The sequence below is a fragment of the Callorhinus ursinus genome, unplaced genomic scaffold (genome assembly GCF_003265705.2).
Source record: "Callorhinus ursinus isolate GAN/ISIS: 27379988/994484 unplaced genomic scaffold, GSC_fseal_2.0 scaffold55, whole genome shotgun sequence".
Lineage (NCBI taxonomy): Eukaryota > Metazoa > Chordata > Mammalia > Carnivora > Otariidae > Callorhinus > Callorhinus ursinus.
Genome location: NW_027397117.1, coordinates 1,481,518 through 1,499,273, shown reverse-complemented (window position 1 = coordinate 1,499,273; position 17,756 = coordinate 1,481,518). Strand labels below are relative to the sequence as shown.

At 49.5% G+C, this 17,756-nt stretch overlaps 1 protein-coding gene across 3 annotated transcripts in view; it reads right to left on the bottom strand.

Annotated features, from left to right (window-relative positions):
* Positions 1–17,674, bottom strand: part of CUX1 (cut like homeobox 1) — a 349,697-nt gene extending 332,023 nt beyond the window's left edge. The window contains exon 1 of one of the 3 annotated variants that reach the window (XM_073884183.1): positions 16,904–17,674. In XM_073884183.1, coding sequence (XP_073740284.1) covers positions 16,904–17,233 — 330 coding nt within the window. In that variant the 5' untranslated portion in view covers positions 17,234–17,674. The remainder of the gene's footprint in view (positions 1–16,903) is intronic. The other 2 variants (XM_025864557.2, XM_025864556.2) reach the window with 2 other exon arrangements.
* Between the last annotated feature and the right edge of the window lie 82 nt (positions 17,675–17,756).

The following is a 17,756-nucleotide window of genomic DNA, read 5'->3' as shown; positions in this document are numbered from 1 at the left end:
GCATGGACTGAGGGAACAAAATCGCATGGACTTGAAGAGATTTTAAGAAAAAGTATTTGCTAAAAGTCAAACACCTATTTATTATTTAAAACAAACAAACAAACTCAGAAAAGGCGGGGAAAGGGACTCAACCTGATTAAGGCTTCTACCAAAAATCCCCTTTAGGCACATCCCCTTGGCGACCAGGAAAGAGGAGGCCGCCACCACCCACCATGATGCAAGAGTCCCTGAGTTTCTGGCTGACCAAACAAGTCGCTCTGACTCAAGGAGTAGAAGGAAAGGGAAACAAAAGTGTCACTTTTGTGCATATATTATCCCCAGAGAAAGGCAAGAGTCAAGGTAATCAGAAAACTAGGAAGAGATTCAGCAGGTCTCCAAATCAGTAAAAAGAAACCAGTTGTCTTCCTCCACACCACAATCATCAATTAGGAAAAAAAAAAGCTTTTTTTTTTTAAATAAGACACTGGTCACAACACTACCACTACTTCTAATAAAGAATTCAAGAAACGTTTTTGGAGGAGGAAAACCTAAACAAATGGAGAAATATCTTTGTTCAAGGATGGGACAACTTAAAAGTTCGTCATTCTGCACGCCCCTTCCTCCCGCTGCCAGATTAACCTGTATATTTCATCCAAATCCAATAGACACTCCAGCAGAATTTGGGGGCAACTGGACAGAAATGTGCACGAAAGAACAGCAAACCTTGAGTTGCCAAGGTATTTTGAAAAAGAAGAGCAAAGAGGATAAATTTCCCTGATCAGAAATTAAAACGCATATAAAGGCTCCGTAAAATGGTGTGGTACCAGCGCAAGAAGAAACCATGGTGGGGGGGGGGGGGTTGGAACAAAAGAATGACCCCAGAAACACACCCACATATATATGAGGACGGGACGTATAAGAGGCAGCTTCCCAAAAACCACTGGGTAGGAGACAGGACTGCTCAGCAGGTAGTCTTGGAAAAACTAGCTACCTCTCTGTACAAAAACCATCTTTGACTTAAAGATCTAAACGTGGAAGACCAATTTATGGCTATCAAAATATGAGGATCTTTGGGGCGTCTGGCTGGCTCAGTCGGTAGAACGTGAGAGTTCCAGCTCAGGGTTGTGAGTTTGAGCCCCATGTTAGACGCAGAGACCACATAAGTAAACTTAAAAAAAAAAAATACAAGTATCTTTGTGATTTCAAGTGGGGAAAGATGTTCTCAAGATGGAAATCACACCAAACCTGAGGGTAAAAGTCTAATAGATTTGACTTCAACAGAATTAAGTTTTTCTACATATTGAAGGACATTACAGACAAATCAACAAGAGAGACTGGGAAAAGATTACTTGCAACAGCAAAAACCAACAAAGGATTGGCATAAAAAACATACAAAGAACTCTTGCAAATCAACAAAAACACGGTAAACCATTAAAGCAAAACAACACTATAGGACCAGACAATTTACAGAAGGGTAAATCTGAAAATCTAACAAGTATAAAAGAGGTCGATAACAAGTATGAACCTTACCAGTGATCAGAGAAAAATCACACAACGCTGAAGTACCACTTTAAAAGCATCAGAATGGCAAAAAGTCTCCAGGAAGTGCTGACGTGAACGTGGAGAGCGTGGCGGCGCCTCCGCTCTGGGAAGCAATCTGGCGGCGCTTAGTGAAATTAACAGCCCTTTTCAATCCAGACTCAGCAATCCACTCCTGGACCATCCATCAGGCGAGGCGTGTTAAGGATGCCCAAGGCATTGGGGTGCTGGAGACCACAGTGCGGGACCGCCCCCACGGAAACGCACACAGGAGATGGGGGGTGCTACAGACTGAACTGTGTGTCCCCCAAATTCATACAATGAAGCCCTAGCCCTTGATGTGATGATATCTGCAGGTGGGCTTTTGGGAGGTACTTAGGTTTAGATGAGGTCATGAGGGTGGGGTGCCCATGCTGGGATTAGCAACCTTATAAGAAGAGTCACCGGGATGCTCCCTCACTCTCAGGCCCCTCTGCCGTGTGGAGGATGAAGCAAGAAGACGCCTGTCTGCAAGCCAGGAAAAGGATGCTCACCGGGAATGCAATCTGCAGGCACCCTGACCTCGGCCCTTCAGCCTCCTGAACTGTGAGAAATAAAAGTGTGTATTTTGTTGTATCTTCAGATGGAATCCAAAGCTGCTATCATGAAGGACGACCAAAATATGTAGGAGGGAACATGGACAGATCTCAAAACCAATGATGAGTGAAAAGGAGGGAGAGAAAGATGTCCAGCACGATGACAGACAGGAATGAAGCTGCCCATACCTACGAAGCAGGCCACGCAGTTCACAAGAACACGGCCATGTAAAGGCATACTAAACACAGAGCATGGGGGTGGGGGGACCAGAAATGGGGATGGTGCATAAAGGAGGAAAAATTTAATCAGATGAATCACGTCTGCTGCGAACTGAGGAGTGATGTAGGGTGAGACACACACACACACACACACACACACACACACACACTCGCACAAACACGTGTGCACACACCCTGGAGGCAGGCAGAAAACAGGGATCTGGATTTTCCTGCCCATCATGCACAAATGAGTGTTAAAACTCTTACAATTTGACTTAAGGATTTCAATCTTTAACATGACAAAAACAGTTGGCAAGCTGTTCCCAAACTCTGCAAATGACTGTGAACTGAGTTGATAACGGCCCCTTGGGGCCACTACACTCCAGAGGGGTCATGACACACCTATCTGAATAGACAGACCCGTGCAGACACACGTACACAGCTGAAAAAGATTTGGTATTTTGCTGTAACTTATGGAACCTGTCAATTTCATTCACAATTTACACCAGCTTCTAATTATACTTAACTGAATATTAACCATTCTAATTGCTTAACGCTTTATTGGCTCCATCTAAAGTATTGAGGGACATCTGGCTTGGCAAATGGGATCCTGCCTGCAACTAGGAGAGCGAGCTTGGAGCACACATTCCTCCTCACGCTCTCAAGTCTACTGTCACCCAGGACCCAAGCATCTCATAAGCATTACCCAGAAGTCTGCACCAGCAAAGCAGTCAAGAGAAACTTCCTACCATCTGGATGGTAACTGTAATGTTCCTGCTTCGTTCGTGTCGCAGACAGCGGGGGGCAGGGTGACTGCAGGACTGGAGGGCCCAGGCCCCTTCCATCTTCCTGCTCCGCCACCCCTGCTTCTGCCCCACCGCAGGGGACCCCCTACAATGCTCGGATTGGTGGCAGCAGGCCGCAGAGCCTCCTTGCCCGCAGACCTGTTCATGGGCTTTGTCCCGGCTCATCTCCTCTTAGGAGAGAAGCAGCACTTTCTCATGAGCAACTCTGACACTGCCTGTCTCTGTGGCCAAAACAAAGTGAAATCCCCAGTGCGTGGGGAAATGCAGGCCAGGGGAAGGCACTGCCAGGACAGTTTAGACAAACTTCTAGTTTCGTCCCGGAGCAGGAAAGAGTGAGGAGGCAGGCAGGCACGGAGGGGAGGGGAGAGACCCTGTGTGGGCAACTAACAGGGACTGCTCTTGGCCAAACACACAGCCTTTTCACAGGTCCCTCTGTCTCTCACACTGGTTGCAAAGCGAGGCAGCCTCACCACACCAGGCCCCGAGGAGAAGGCCGGAGGAAGACCAGAGCAGAGCAGAATAAGATAGGAGCAGCTTGGGCATTAAAATGAACACCCTGGGGAACAAACAGAAGCTGTACACAAGAGGTTTCAAAAAGGACCAGACTCAAAACTGTGAACAGAGTCCCCATCTTTGACCACCATTTTCACTCCTACGTATGTACCTAAGAAAACTGAAAACATACTTTGCACAAAAACTTGCACACGGATAGGTGTTCATAGCAGCATTATTCATAAAAGCCCCAAGGCAGAAACCATCCAAATGCCCATCACTTATGGCAGGATAATCAGATGCCGTATATCCATACCATGGGACATTATTCAGCCATTAGAAGGAATGAAGTATGGATCCATGCCACAACGTGGTTGGACCTGGAAGACATTACACTGAGTGAAAGAAGCCAGACACAAAAGGCCACATACTGTATATGATTCCATTTATATGAGAAATATCGAGAACAGGCAAATCCACTGAGACAGAAAGTAGAGTCATGGTTACACAGAGCCTGGGGCAGGAAGGGGGAGGAGAGGCGCTGGGCAGATACGGGGGTCATGGCTAACAGGAGTGGTGACAATGTTCTACAATGCGATTGTGGTGATAGTTGCAGAACATTATAAATACACGCAAAAAAAATGAATTGCACGCTTTTAAAAAGGTTAAAGCAGTGAATTTTATTATGAATTTTATCTTAAAAAATAAAGAGAAACAGGGGCTCCTGGCTGGGCTCAGTCGGTAGAGTGTGCAACTCTTAATCTTGGGTCGTGAATTCAAGCCCCATGTTGAGCGTAGAGCTTACATTAAAAAAAAAAAAAAGGGTAAAAAGTAACAGAACAGAGGTACTGAGCATTGTGTAGAGGAAGCTGTTCTTTGAAGCATGTTCAATAGAAAAAAAACGTTTTCAAGAGCACTCTGCACCATCGTGCCCCACCCCCCAAAATGGAAAACTAGTTGTACACTCAAACGTTTCCAGGTCACACTGTCCCTTAAAAAACAGAAATCTGTAAGATTTTCAGACATCCTAATGGCCCTAACCCAAATTACAGCCTCTGTTCAAGCTTCTGAAAACAGGGCCTCCTTGCTCCTTGGCCAGCACAGTCCACTCCGCACACCCAACGGGGAAGGAATATACTGGAAAACTCAGCCAGCGTTAAGAAAACCTCTCTGTTTGAGACGTAAGAATCAGCTTTCGGAAAGACGCCCTAAGCCTCTCGAACAAAGAGCAGGCATCTCGAAGACACGGCACACTGGCCACGGACGCCCCACTGGCCACGGACGCCCCACGCAGGCGCCTGTGTTTCAAGCCCCTTCGAAGAAGCCTCCATGGAAGAACAGCTGGATGGCAGGTGTGTCTGGGGTACGGAAGGGCAGGCAGGCACCTGTGCGGGGACAGGGCTTCATCCCAGTGGGAACACGGCACCCCCCCATCCTGGAGCTGCCCGTCCCCCATCAGGAGATGCGGGTGCCTTAGCAGCGGCAGTCAACTGGAGTATTTCTTAGCTAGCCCCCTGCCCTGCCCCCGGAACTCCTAACACAAAGTAACACCACCACATGCAAAACAGAGGGCGACTTGCTAGGAAGTCCGCAAACACAAAGCTCCACCCTGGCGTCTGACGCTCCGTTTACTGGTCCCAGAAGCCCCCGCTCCCACCTTTCCTGTTCACCCCAAGGTGGTTCTCCCACCTTTCCTTTTCTCCATAGACCGTCTTAGCTGCTCTTTGACGCTTCCCATTCCCCTGAAAGCAGCCTCCATCCCGCATCCCAGGGAAAATGAAAGAAGCTCACAACAGGGCCCTCAGCTTCCTTCTGGCACCCCAAACTTACAAGTGAGTCCTTCTCTTCAACCTGCAAACAAGTTTGAGCCTTTGCATCCCAAAACAGCCCTCCCGCACACCAGCGCCTGCCCTCCCTGCACTTGCCACACATCCACATCTTGCACCTCGGCTGTCCCAGGGAGCCGCTCCGAGAGAGGTAGGGACTGGAAGGCACCCCGGCCTGCCCCCGGGACACAGGTGGCTCAGGACGCTGCACAGAAAGTGGCTGTCCTGACAGGTGGCAGGCATGAACCCCCCACCAGCACCTACCTACCTGACTTGCCACCAGGTATCACGCTATAATTAGTCATTGTAATTGAAGCTGAACGTAATTAATTACATAATTTCAAAGTGTTCAAGTTTAATTCCATTAAAATTACATCATGAAACTGGGGAATTACAAAGGATTACCGACAAAAAGCAAATAGGGAAGAATAAAGAAACTCCAGGCTGACTCCCTGCACATCTGAGTCACGCCCAAAGCTCAAGTACAGGGCAGTCACCCCACCTGCTTTTAATAAACCCATGGGGCCCAGCCAGGCGGCAGTGTGCAAGGGCCAGCGCCAGGCAACACCAGCCTGCTGAACGCTCAGGGGTCAAATGGACCAGAAGACCACTCCCTCCCTGCCCTGCTCCCTGTCCCTTCCCCACACTCAGCTTCTCTGCTGACATCTCGCCCACAGGTGGCCCCTTCTCAGCCACATCCCCCACGACCCCAGGGGCCCTGCCTCCAAACACCAGGGCCCAGGTTCCTCCCTCTTCCTCACCCCACACACTCAGGCTGGTATCTCTTCCCCTGCCCCTCCCCATCCCACACCAGGACTATGCCTTCCACAGAGTCTCCTCCCCTCTGCTTGTCTTTACCACCTCTCTTTCCCTCCTCACTCTGGTCAGCCCTTCTCGTGGCTCAGTGGGGCTTTGCACAGAGGTCCTGCCCTGTCTGATCCAGCCCGGGGCACACGCAATATGGAATTTACATATCCCTTATGTTTACCTTCTGTCTCCCCCGCTAGAAGGTAAGTTCCTTGAAGGCAGGGGTTTCCCCGCTGCTCTGGCCATCAGAATTTCTGTGCTAGAACAGTGCATGGCCCAGAGGAAGTGAAGTCAGTCAATGGAGCACGATGGCCGAGGACCCTCTTCCCAGACCCCCACCCTTAGAACCTGACATCTGGGGATCCTGTGTGTCCTGCGGTTCTCTGACCAGCAGAGCTGGGGGCTTATTCCTCCCGGCACCCCAGGGGTGATCAGGTACCATGGAGACAGACTCCCTTGATAAATGAATGAATGGCCCCAACAGTCTCTGAGTCACTCCAAGACGAACAAAACTGCCAACAACTTCTCTCTCACGTATGCTGCATTATTTCTAAGACCACTGCACCTTTTTGTATGTATTTTTTTAATTTGTAACTTCATTACCAAAAAAGCTACATCATTCAAAAAAAAAAAAATTCAGACATGCAAAAGTCATCCGAATTCAGAGTAGCCTAAAAGTACGTTTTTCCATGATTCCCTGACTAAACTAGGATGAGATCTAAGGAGTAGATGGGGTGGGGCTTCTTCTCTCGGGACAGACGCCCACCTGCAGACCCCTTACAGAACCAGTCTCTCGCTGAACACACCCCAACATTGCCTCCAATGTCTAACTGAGGATGAAACTCCGTGTGGTTGGGGCTGTGAGGTGATGCTGCTTGGATTTGAACCCAGCATCCCTGCAGTGCCTAAATCAACTGGACTCTCAGAGGGCTGAGCAAGCGGGGATTTTGTTCTGGCTATCACGGGGCAAAATATAAAAATTAGAATCTAACGGCAAACTGCTCCCCGGCACCAGCTTCAGGCCCCGTGTCTCAGAGAAGAGTCCCAGTTAGAGTCGCGCTCCCCAGCCCTCCACAGCGGGACAGGGCATCTCCCCCCCCCCCCCCCCCCCCCCCCACCCTGCCACCACCACCAGCTCCTTCCCTCCCTCCCTCCCTCCTTTCCCCCCTCCCTCCCTCCTTCCCCATGCCCCAGGTCCCATGATCAGGCCTCTCTCCTGCCTACCATTTCCCCAAATCTCTTCCAGCACATTCACTGCCTGCACAGATGGGACATGGAGGCCAGGAGGGGGCACAGAAAGGAGGGCTGCTTTCGGCTCGAGGCTGTCGCTAGACCCCACCTATCAGAGAACGTTTGCTGATGGGAACGCTCATTGCCCAGCGAAGGAGGATCTGATTACCTTCTCTGGGGAGCTCTATCGCTATGAATGGACTCTGAAGTCTCAAGGCTGGGGAGGCTCTAGGAAATTTCTCAAATCCAGCAAGGTCTCAACCAGGTGTCCACCCACCGAGGTCAACGCAGGTAGCTGCACGCCCACCCCCCAGGCTTCATTTCCATCTCCAGCTGCTAACACGTTAAGTGACTTCCCCACCCCCAGGGCTAGTCTTGGGTGGTCCGTGGACTGGGGGCCCTGCTCCTGAATCCTCCCATAGCCTCATCACAAGGACCCCCGCCTTCTACATAGGAGCCCGTCTCATGAATAGCAGGGATCACCAGGAAAGCCATGGACCCAGGAGTCAGCCTACTGCTCTCCGGCTTCTCACCTACCAGCCGGATCCTCTCTCCTCCCCGGGGCCGTTGTGTGGATGACAGGAAAGAAATCAAGGGCCCAAAACGCACCTGCCCCTGGTCAGTACTCGGGAAATGATAGCTATTAGTGCATACTTAAAAAAGGAAAAAAAGTCGAAGCCTCCGCCTTGTCACCAGTGGACATGAAACCAGTTATAACGTGCACAACCCACTACAAGCAGCAGCGCGGTCCTTCTCTTCCGCCTCCACGGAGACATCCCAGCAGTCCTAGCTCCAGGCCTGGGGCAGTTAACACTCGGGCGGAGTCCCCCAGTTAAGACTAGCTCTCCAGCCCTCCCTACCTCAAATGATGCCAGCCTCTCAAGCACCAACTGAGATGCACACAAATCCTCCACGGGCTTCAACCCCCAAGATTCAAGTTCTCTTCTACACTTCAACACCAACCTCTCTGCTGAACTCCCCCCTCCTCCTCTCCAGGGCTCAGCCCCTGAATTCCCACCAGACACCCCCCCCCCCAAACCCCACAGATCCCGCCAGGAGCACACCCTCTCCCCCTGGCCTGGGGTGACTCCTCTCCCTCCTCCCTGTCCCTGTGGACACTGGCCCCGGGCCCCCCCATCAGCCACCCAGGCTGGCCCCTGGGGTCTGTGGCTCCTCTCAGCTGCCCCTGGCAACCCTCACTTCCCCAAATCCATGCAAATGCTTATGCGGCCAGACAGTGACGTCACCTCCACAAAAATATCCTAGGTACTTTCTTTGTAAATGCAGAAGCAGAGAAAGCATGCAGGCTATGAAGGCTACTGCTCTGAAGAGGGCCTGGCCCAGGGCCTTTGCCTCGCCGCACGCCAGGCCCACGGGGCGGCTGCTGGGGGCTGAGCACCCGGGAGACATTTCTCCAGTGTGCGCACCCGGACCTTCACGCCTCTTGCCGCTTGCTTTCTCTTGCATTGGATGGGCTCTAATCATTACAGTACGCACTTTCCCCGTTCTTAGGGGGAAGTTTCCTCCCATTCGGGCTCCGGGCAGAGTCAAAGAATAAATCTCTGTCACAGGATTGTTCTGCCTTATCCTATTTTTAAAAATGTGGATTTGTTTTTGTATGTTTTACGTACCACAAATACAATTACATATACTTTAACCAATGTGTGGGTCACTTTACAAGGATGAAATTTAGTAAGAAATGCAGGTTCCTTTGGCGTATATACCTATCAGCAGCTTTCAAAACACAGCCATTTTAATATAAGCTATCTCCCTTGCACAACCCTAAGAATTCCGGTTGCACTCTTAAGTGAACCAGCTGAATACGTCTCAAACCAGAATATCCGGGACTGTCCCCCTTAACAGAGGCCGACGATGCTCCCGCTGTGGAACTCGCTGGGCGCTACAGCACAGGGAGGGATGAAACAGCAGGTACATAACAACGTGAGGTGGAGAACAGGAGCGTGAGTGGTAAAGGACAGCCAGAAGCTATGGTGGATGTCACGTGGGGTCCAGGGAAGGGAGCCAGGCATCAGAGACCACCAGCCACCCCCCCACCCCGCTCCCCGCTGTTCTGCTGGGATGCCCCCTCTCCCACACTTCCCCAGGTGCACAGATCTCAGCCGAGGCCTTCTCTCTGCTCCGAGGAGGCTTTCCCCAATGCGGACTCCCTTCCTCTGCAGCCCTCCAACAACTCATGGCACACGGCTCCGTCACAGCCCAAATGCCAGGTGCCCGCTCCCCCAGGGTGCAAGTGCTACTATCCTACCCTGCATCACCAGCGCCTGGTGCACAGCGGCTCCTGCAGCCCTGGGTCAAAAGGGAAGGAAAGGAGTGCATGAAAGAAGGTTTGATACTCAGATGTGCAGAGGGAGGATGAGAGCATTCCCCGAACTGAGCATGAATCTGGGATCTGTAATTGGAGCGAAAGGTTTAGGTAAGTGGAGCCAACCATCAGGAACTCCGCTCGCCTAAGAAAGTGGTCTCCATTCTGCACCCAGGTGAGCCACTGTGGGAGTTTACGGAGAAAGAACAGCATGATGGGATCAATGGTTTGGGAAGATTAATCGGGCAGCCACATTTACAATGGATTGTGACCTGTTTCCAACAGACACTTTTGAAACAAGTAAAGGCTACACTCTCAGCTGGGCTCTCATGTGCTGGAAAGATCTGGCTCTTGCATACAAGCAGCCCCCAAAACTAACTGCGCGCGCACACACACACACACACACGCACACAAGAGATTAAAGTATTGGTGCGTTGTAAAATGACAGCATAATTACATACCAACACTGGAGCAAAGTAAAATGATTGCAAACCACTTCTCGCTCCCCTGACAATGACATTTAAGCCACAACAGGCAATACCCTTCCTCCCCCAATCCCACGCCAATGCTGACAAATCTAGAGACGACCGAGTGACCCCACCCCCCACCCCGGAGTGACCAGCTCCAGGTGACGATTTTCTGACTGCTTAGCACTGCTCTCCAGGCCCTCAGAGCTCACTGCTGGCCCCGCCCCCGAGCTCATCTGCCACTGTGGGGTCCGTAGAGGACCAAGTCACCTGGATGGGTGCCTTGCAGCAGCCCAGGCTTCCCGTCTGGCTCCAGAGTCCCCCACGTGCCTCCGGAACAGGAGCATGACCCCAAACCTGACCTTGCCCCCCACCCCCCGCTTGGCTACTGTGACAGCACAAGATATTATGTAAGGAACCGAGGCACAGCTGAAATGAAGCGATTCCAGTGAATTAATGTTTCCACGAATGCTCCTGAAGTCAATAGTTTTGTTTGAAAATCATACGACTTATAACATCTCTGCCATGTGAACAAGAAGGGAAGTTGGAAATTGATTTGCGGGGCCACTCATAATTTTGGTTGTAATTTCTGTGTGTTTGGTGACTCCAAATCTTTCCCCCTCTAAAAGGTCTGTGTTCTATGGGCAGTTGCTACCTACACGGTCAGCGAGGACAGAGCAAAACACTGTGAAACAGAAATAATTCACTGTACACAGAATCGCGTGGGTTCAAGTTCTAGGTGAACTATCATGGTGAAAAACAGAAAATAAAGGACATGTTTCACCATTATCTGCCACACCTTTCAGAATGAAGCAAAAATGGTGATAGGAGCAACAGAATGTTCCTATTTTCAGGGTAAGGGAAAAAAAAGTCTTTTCCAAACCTAATCAGAAAAATTAAATGCACAATTCCCTCCAGCAAGAATTTTATTTTTAATTTTCATTTACATAGTATCTTTCTTCCAAGAATCTCAAAATAATGGAGCTCCACAAATACTTACAAAGAAAAAAAAATACGAAAACAACAGTTGTCACAACACAGGAGGGGACAGGCTTGGCAAGGCTGGAGCTCCAAGAGGGGCAAGAAATGGCAGGCAGCGGTAAGAGCAGGCGCCCGGGCTGAGGGTGGCGCCTTTGAGGCCCTTCCTTACCAACGGCCCATGGGCCTTGCTCCTGCCTGCAGCTTCGGGCTCTGGAAGACAAGGATTTACCTTCGGTGTTATTTATTAGCGTTCACCAAGCTATTCTGACCTAAACAGCGATTTCTCCCCTAAAAACGGGAGGGAAGCTGGCCATCAACCAAAGACGCTCACAGGTCTAAAATATCAACGGAACCAAGATGCCTAAAAGGACTTCCTATTCTTTTTGGTCTTAAAAATATAAAACTAGATGAGAAAATAAAATATTAAAAATGTGCTGGGGGTAAAGAACCAAGGTAAGAGAGACTTTGAGGAGGAAATTGGGAAGCTTTTAAGCTAATTGTTTCTGTTGTTTTTTTTTTTTTTTTCCAGCTGAGTGGACAGGATCCGAACATCTTACATTTAGCAAAAAGCTGTCAACACCCAAGTAAAATCTTAATGACAGTCAGAATGGCATTCCATTTCTTGCAATTTCGCAATGTTCACTTAAGAAAGAGCTAATTTGTCAATTTGTTTTTCCCTTAACCAAACTCGGAACACCTCGCAACCATACATAACTTTTTAAAAAACGTTAACTCCTTTAACTTATTGAATAAACACGGCCAAATACAAAGATGTCTTTCAGAAAACAAGCCCCATGCTGGTATGCTCAGGGTAATGCTAAAAGAGAACAAGCTTCAGAGTAAGTTCTGGTAATTTCTTCCAACACTAACTTCACATATCACAGTCAAAAGCATTGAGGGTTTCAATTGTCAGCTGAGTGGGCCCCACTGTGGCCTCTTGGGTTTTATAAAGGTGTGGACCAACCCATTTTCAGAAGCGCTTCAATGAAAGGAAGCAGAATCTATTCAGTTCCGTGTGAATGTCCTACCTGGCTATTTTTCCCAGTCGCTTTGTGGTGCTGGGTAAATTCCTGGGAGGAATGAACACTCCCAACCTCGCTCCTCCAGCCACCTGTCTGACGGGGTTCCTGAGGATGCGGGGGGGTAGGGGTTCCTCTATGTGGGAATGGTAGGGACCAGGTCTGAGGAACTTCCCGGGTTGCCCATGGCCCAGGGCTCTAATAAACACAAAAATTCTGCCGACTGCCCTGGGCCTCCTGCAGCAAGGAAGAGCTTTCAGATTCAAATGAAGAAAATGACAAGATTTATTTCGTGCACTAACATCACCCTCTCAGAATTTAATTACAGCAAGAATGAGAATTATTTTTATTAGAGAGTTGTTTACTTTTCGAAGGAAAGGTCCTTGATGGGTTTTGCAACAAATTAGATGTCTTTCAGAAACCCTTGTTTGCCCTCATTATGTTTTGTAACTGTGACGTATCATGTGAATAGGGTAGCATGTGAACTTCTTAAAAATCGAAGGTGCTTCAAAGCTGTTTCTCCTATCGTGCCAATGAAGGTGAGTGACGCCATCAGTCCCCCCCTTAATCCCAGGTCACTTCCTGCATGGACACCTTCCACCAAAGACCTTCTCTGCTACCCACTTTCTCAGAAGACAGCTGAAATGGGGACTGATTACAGCTCAGCAAATCCAAAACTGTGACAGGAACAACAGCTCAATACAAATCCTAGCTGTCCTCTTCAATAAAATCAATACCTAAACACCAACCAAAACCTGCTTCTTAAACATAGAGCAAAACCAGGGCTATTTAGCTGGCTTTGAAAACTAGAATAGGAAAAATGGCCGAGATAATTCAGAGAGCCCCACCACTGACACTGTTGAAACCAACTTGGTTTGGTGTTTGTTTTGTTTTGTTTTTTGCCCCGGGGGGAGGGGGGTTGCTATGTGCATTTATAGCCCTAAATGTAGAGTTTTTAGGAAAAGTAATTTCTCTCTGAATTCTAAATCATTATATTATCAGAGTGTAATAAAATTTACCCAAATGCTCATGTCAATATTTATTAAATCAGAAATCACAAGTGAATTCACAACTTCTTTGCCATAAATGCTATATAATACAGATATTAAATCACTTGCCTAATTATGCCATTAAAGTTCCTTTTTATGCACCATTGTCTTGGGTGTCCAGACATACACAGGCATCTAGTTCCTAAAATGCCCAGCACGACTGGAACGTCCAGGTAAACAGCAGTGGGGCGTAATGAGAGGTCACGGGGCCCCTCTTCAAACAGCTTCAACAAAACAAATGGCCAGAAGTAAAAAGTGTCTCTGTGCTTTGCTATAATAAGATTCAAACACAGGATTCCAAGAATTCCACCTGTTTCCAATTAGATACCAGAATTGCTTGAGTGTTTAAACTACATTCACTTGCTACTTATACAAAACAATTCTTCCGGGTTTTTTGAACGTTTTAAGTAATGTTAAAATAAGATTAAGGGTCTGGTTTAAACAATCAGAAGCAGGGGAATTTCAGTTGAAACCAAAACTCTCTCTCTGCAGCCATAATGCAGAGCTTCAGACAAAACAAGAGAACAAGATAAACCATTTCTATCTTTGACAGTTACTTGTAAAAATCAGACCTTTCACAGGAAAAGCAATTATGTTTACACTTTTATATGATAAATGAACTATAAATAGGCTTTTAGGTAATTTCTAAAACAACGCAGGATCCTATATAGTAAAGTAACTTGAAGGTCAAATTTGTGGTACAGGCCATCAGATACACCTGCCTTTTAAGTATGTGAAATTTACATGACACCAAATGCATGAAGTGTGTAAAACAGGAGCACAGGCAGGAATTTGGCCTAGCTCTGTCCGATTTTTCATGTGATGATTTTCTCTTTTTACAAATGTGCCAGCTTCCCTCTAACAAATTTGTCCTTCCTTCATTTCACTGAGGATGTTCCTTGTGCTTTATAAATGAGCTGAAACAAATATAGATTTCCTACTTTGAGCCTTGTTTGGTCTCCTAAGACGGACAGGGAGCACAGCCTTTCGAGCAGTTCTGATTGTTGACTGCTACAGGTGGACGCGGAAGGGGGGGGCGGGCTGGTCAGGAAGCACAGACCAGCCCTTCTGCACAGCTCCTGCAGAAACCCTGCTGGGTCTGTTTTAATTGTACACAACAGGGCCGGAGTCTTTTTCAACAGCCATTAAAGGTTTCCATTGGCTCCCCAGACAACATTTTTAAGGTTAGCTCAGTGGATTAGGAGACAGTAATTCCTGAGGGGATTGGCAATTTGTCCCCTTGCCCTTCCAACTTCCTCAGGTAGCTAACTACTGGCAAGAGCTATGTGAAACTGGGGAAGGAGGCAAAGGGGGACTTGACGGACCCAACTGTATCAGGAGCTCTTGCATAACCCCATCCCTTCACTGCCTTGCACCTTAAAAAAAAAAAAAAAAACTACATAGTTTCACAGAGAGGAAAAAACCTTTAATCCACTGACAATGACCCCCTCCCACACCCAATCTCAAAGACACCGATATTAAAAGAACCAAGAAAACAAAGACAGCAGCTGTGTAGAACTCCTTGATGATTTGTTTCCTCAGTTTCTAAAGGGTATTGAATGGGATACATATTGTAATCAAGATAATATACTTCTGGGGAACACTGCCATAACAGGAAAACGCAAATTAAAACCCATCAGAGAAACGGACTTTCAACAAAACTGGAATTATTTTCTGATTTTGAAAAGAGGAAAAACGTTTCAAGGTTACTTTTGGGGAGACTCCTTGAAGGGGAGCACCAGTCATCACGTAGGACTAACGCCCCCATGGGAAGCCAGTCACTGGCAGGCCCCATCCCCAAGAGCTTCACTCACACACAGAGTTACATGAGCTTGTTTTAGAAAGTGTCCTCTTTTCAAACATGTATTTAAAAGGCAAATTTATACAATGGTGTTTTTCCTGTTACCCCCACCCCCCCCAAAAAGCCTGGTTTTTACAAGTCTGGGATAGGATAAAAAAACTTGTCCAACTAGTCTTAGCAACACCAAAGCACTGACATTTCCATACCACAAACCTTTGGGACTAAAAAGGAAACGAAATAGAGCTCAATCCTCAGAAGCTCTCCTCCTGCACACTCAGTCCACATCCCAAGGCAGCTTCAAGACCAAGCAGAGGGACAAGAACTCAGGCCCCACTCACTGGGGTGCAGCAGAGGCATGGGAGGGGCTCAACTCTCTGGTCTCCAGCAAACCCGCAGAAGTCTCCAACCTGGGTCTGAGTCTAGTCTCTACCCTCAGGTGGCAGTGCCACAGCCCGCACGGGGCTCTGGAGGCAACCCGATCTCTGGGTCAGGGGCTCTGGAAAGATGAGAAGAGTCTGAAACTAATGAATTCTCTCTTCTCAAACTGCAGTCTCATTGGCTCACTCACTCTGTGGGAACAGAGATGACCTTAAACTGGATACCAACTCAAAAGGCCTCTTCAGGGCCCAGAGAAAGAACCAGTTTAGCCTTATACTTGAACTCTGGCATTCCATAGCCAAATGAAGGTTCTCAGACCTGTGATGGAGTGGCAACAGGAAATCATCTAAGGCCAAATCTTTATCTACCACCCAAAGTCAATGGATGCTCCGTACAGAGAATGATAGTGATGCTCGTTCCCATAATCTGCTTTTTCAAGACCAATACCTTAAAGTTCATTCATGTAAACTGACAAGGAAACTTCCAATCCAATCCTGTAGTTACACAGTTACACATCCTCATGATATCCTGAAGTAGCTAATCACCAGCCAGTTTGGGGTGTCAAAGAGTTCATAAAACCTAATACCTCTCTGGAAACCAAATCCATCTCCCATGGAGTTCTGCCAAGATGCTTAAAAAATAAACTTCACTGATGTTCGGCTAAATGTCCATTTAGGAAGACAAGGAAAAAAAATTAAGGTTTGTCTCTTCAAAACTCCACAACGGGTTTTACAGTAAACACAGGAATTAAATTATGGTAAAAGGGAGCTATTTTTACTAAAACAGGGTAGTCCAATTTATCAAAAATGCCATTCGGCTGTGTTCATTACATTCAGGAATCTAATTTACACAATAGACACTCTGGAGTAATCTATTTTAGTCAATAAATACTCAAACTCCTTTAAGTTTTAATCTTATCGAAAATACATATTTCACATAGTCTTCTTCCTAGTTAAGCGAGAAATTTGAAGAAATTTCATAACGACTATGAGTCTGCTTTATCGTTCTCACGTAGGCAGGAACAGAAAACAAGCATATACAATTAAAGTTGTCAGACTCCATTTATATATGTTTTAACCCAATCCGCTTCATTTCATTCGAAGCTGCATCTGGAGTTCATTTGCTTCCCTCCTAAAAGTATCGTAGGTCACTATCACCGGTCCTCCGGGTTAGGAAAGTTCGGTCAAGTTTACCTTCCCGCACCCCTCAGAGTTGGGCGCTGCGGCCGTCCCCTAAGGGACGCTGGGTGACCCCGGGAGCACCGGACGGCCCTGGGCCCTGGCGAGCCGCATACCAACCAACCTCCCCTCCCGCCCCCCCCCCCCCCCCCCCCCCCCCCCCCCGCCCCCTGCCCCCCCCCCCCCCCCCCCCCCCGCAGCGCTCCCCGGGCTTCTGGCCCACACGCCGCTCACCTTCAACTTGGCTCCGGCTACGCACAACATCCACCTGGCAGAGTCCCGGGGCTGTCCAGGCGCCGCGAGCGCGGAGCCGGCAGGTTCGGGGCGAACCCCGAGGGTGCGCCGCTCCTCTGGGTGGGGGGTGGCAGGCAGGAACGCGCCCCCTGGGCACCGCGGCGGCACCGGCGCCGGATGAGGAGCCCCCGCATGATCCCCCCACGGCGCCCGGGGCTCGGCGCGCGGACCGTGGCCCAGCACGCCACAGTCGAGGGGGACCCCCGGGGCTTTGCCTTCGAGAACCCGACCCGAGAAGGCATTTCGGAAAGGACCAGCCGCGCGCTCCATTGCCACCGCGGACCCTGCGGGGGGGGCGCCAGGGCCCCTGAGAAGAGGGCCAGAGCGGAGCGGGCGGGTCACTGAGGGCTGCGGGAGCCCCTGGGCTCGGGGCTAGAGCCGCCGGGACAGGCGGCGGGGAGGAAGCGTCCCCCACCCGGGCCAACGGCGCGCCGCGGCGCAGCGCAGGGCCTGCGCTCGGGGAAAGTTGCTGCCCTCCGCCCGCACCGGCTCCCGCCGGGCGCTCCAACCCACGGGCTCCGCGCGCCGGGCGCCCACCGCCCCTCACAAGTTTCCCCCAAGCGCCCCGACCGGGGTCTCTGGCCGCGGAGGGACCGGTCCGCGCCACTCGTGCAGGCACACAAAAGAGCGGGGCGGCTGCGGGTGGCCCCGGAGCGCCCGCCCGGACGTAAACAAACCCCGGGGTCCGCTCGGAGAGCCCAACGCCGGGTGCGGGAGCGGCGGCGCGGCCCCGGCCCGCTGACAGCCCGGCGCGGCGGCCGGGGCCCGGACCGGCCGGGGCCGGGGCGCGCGG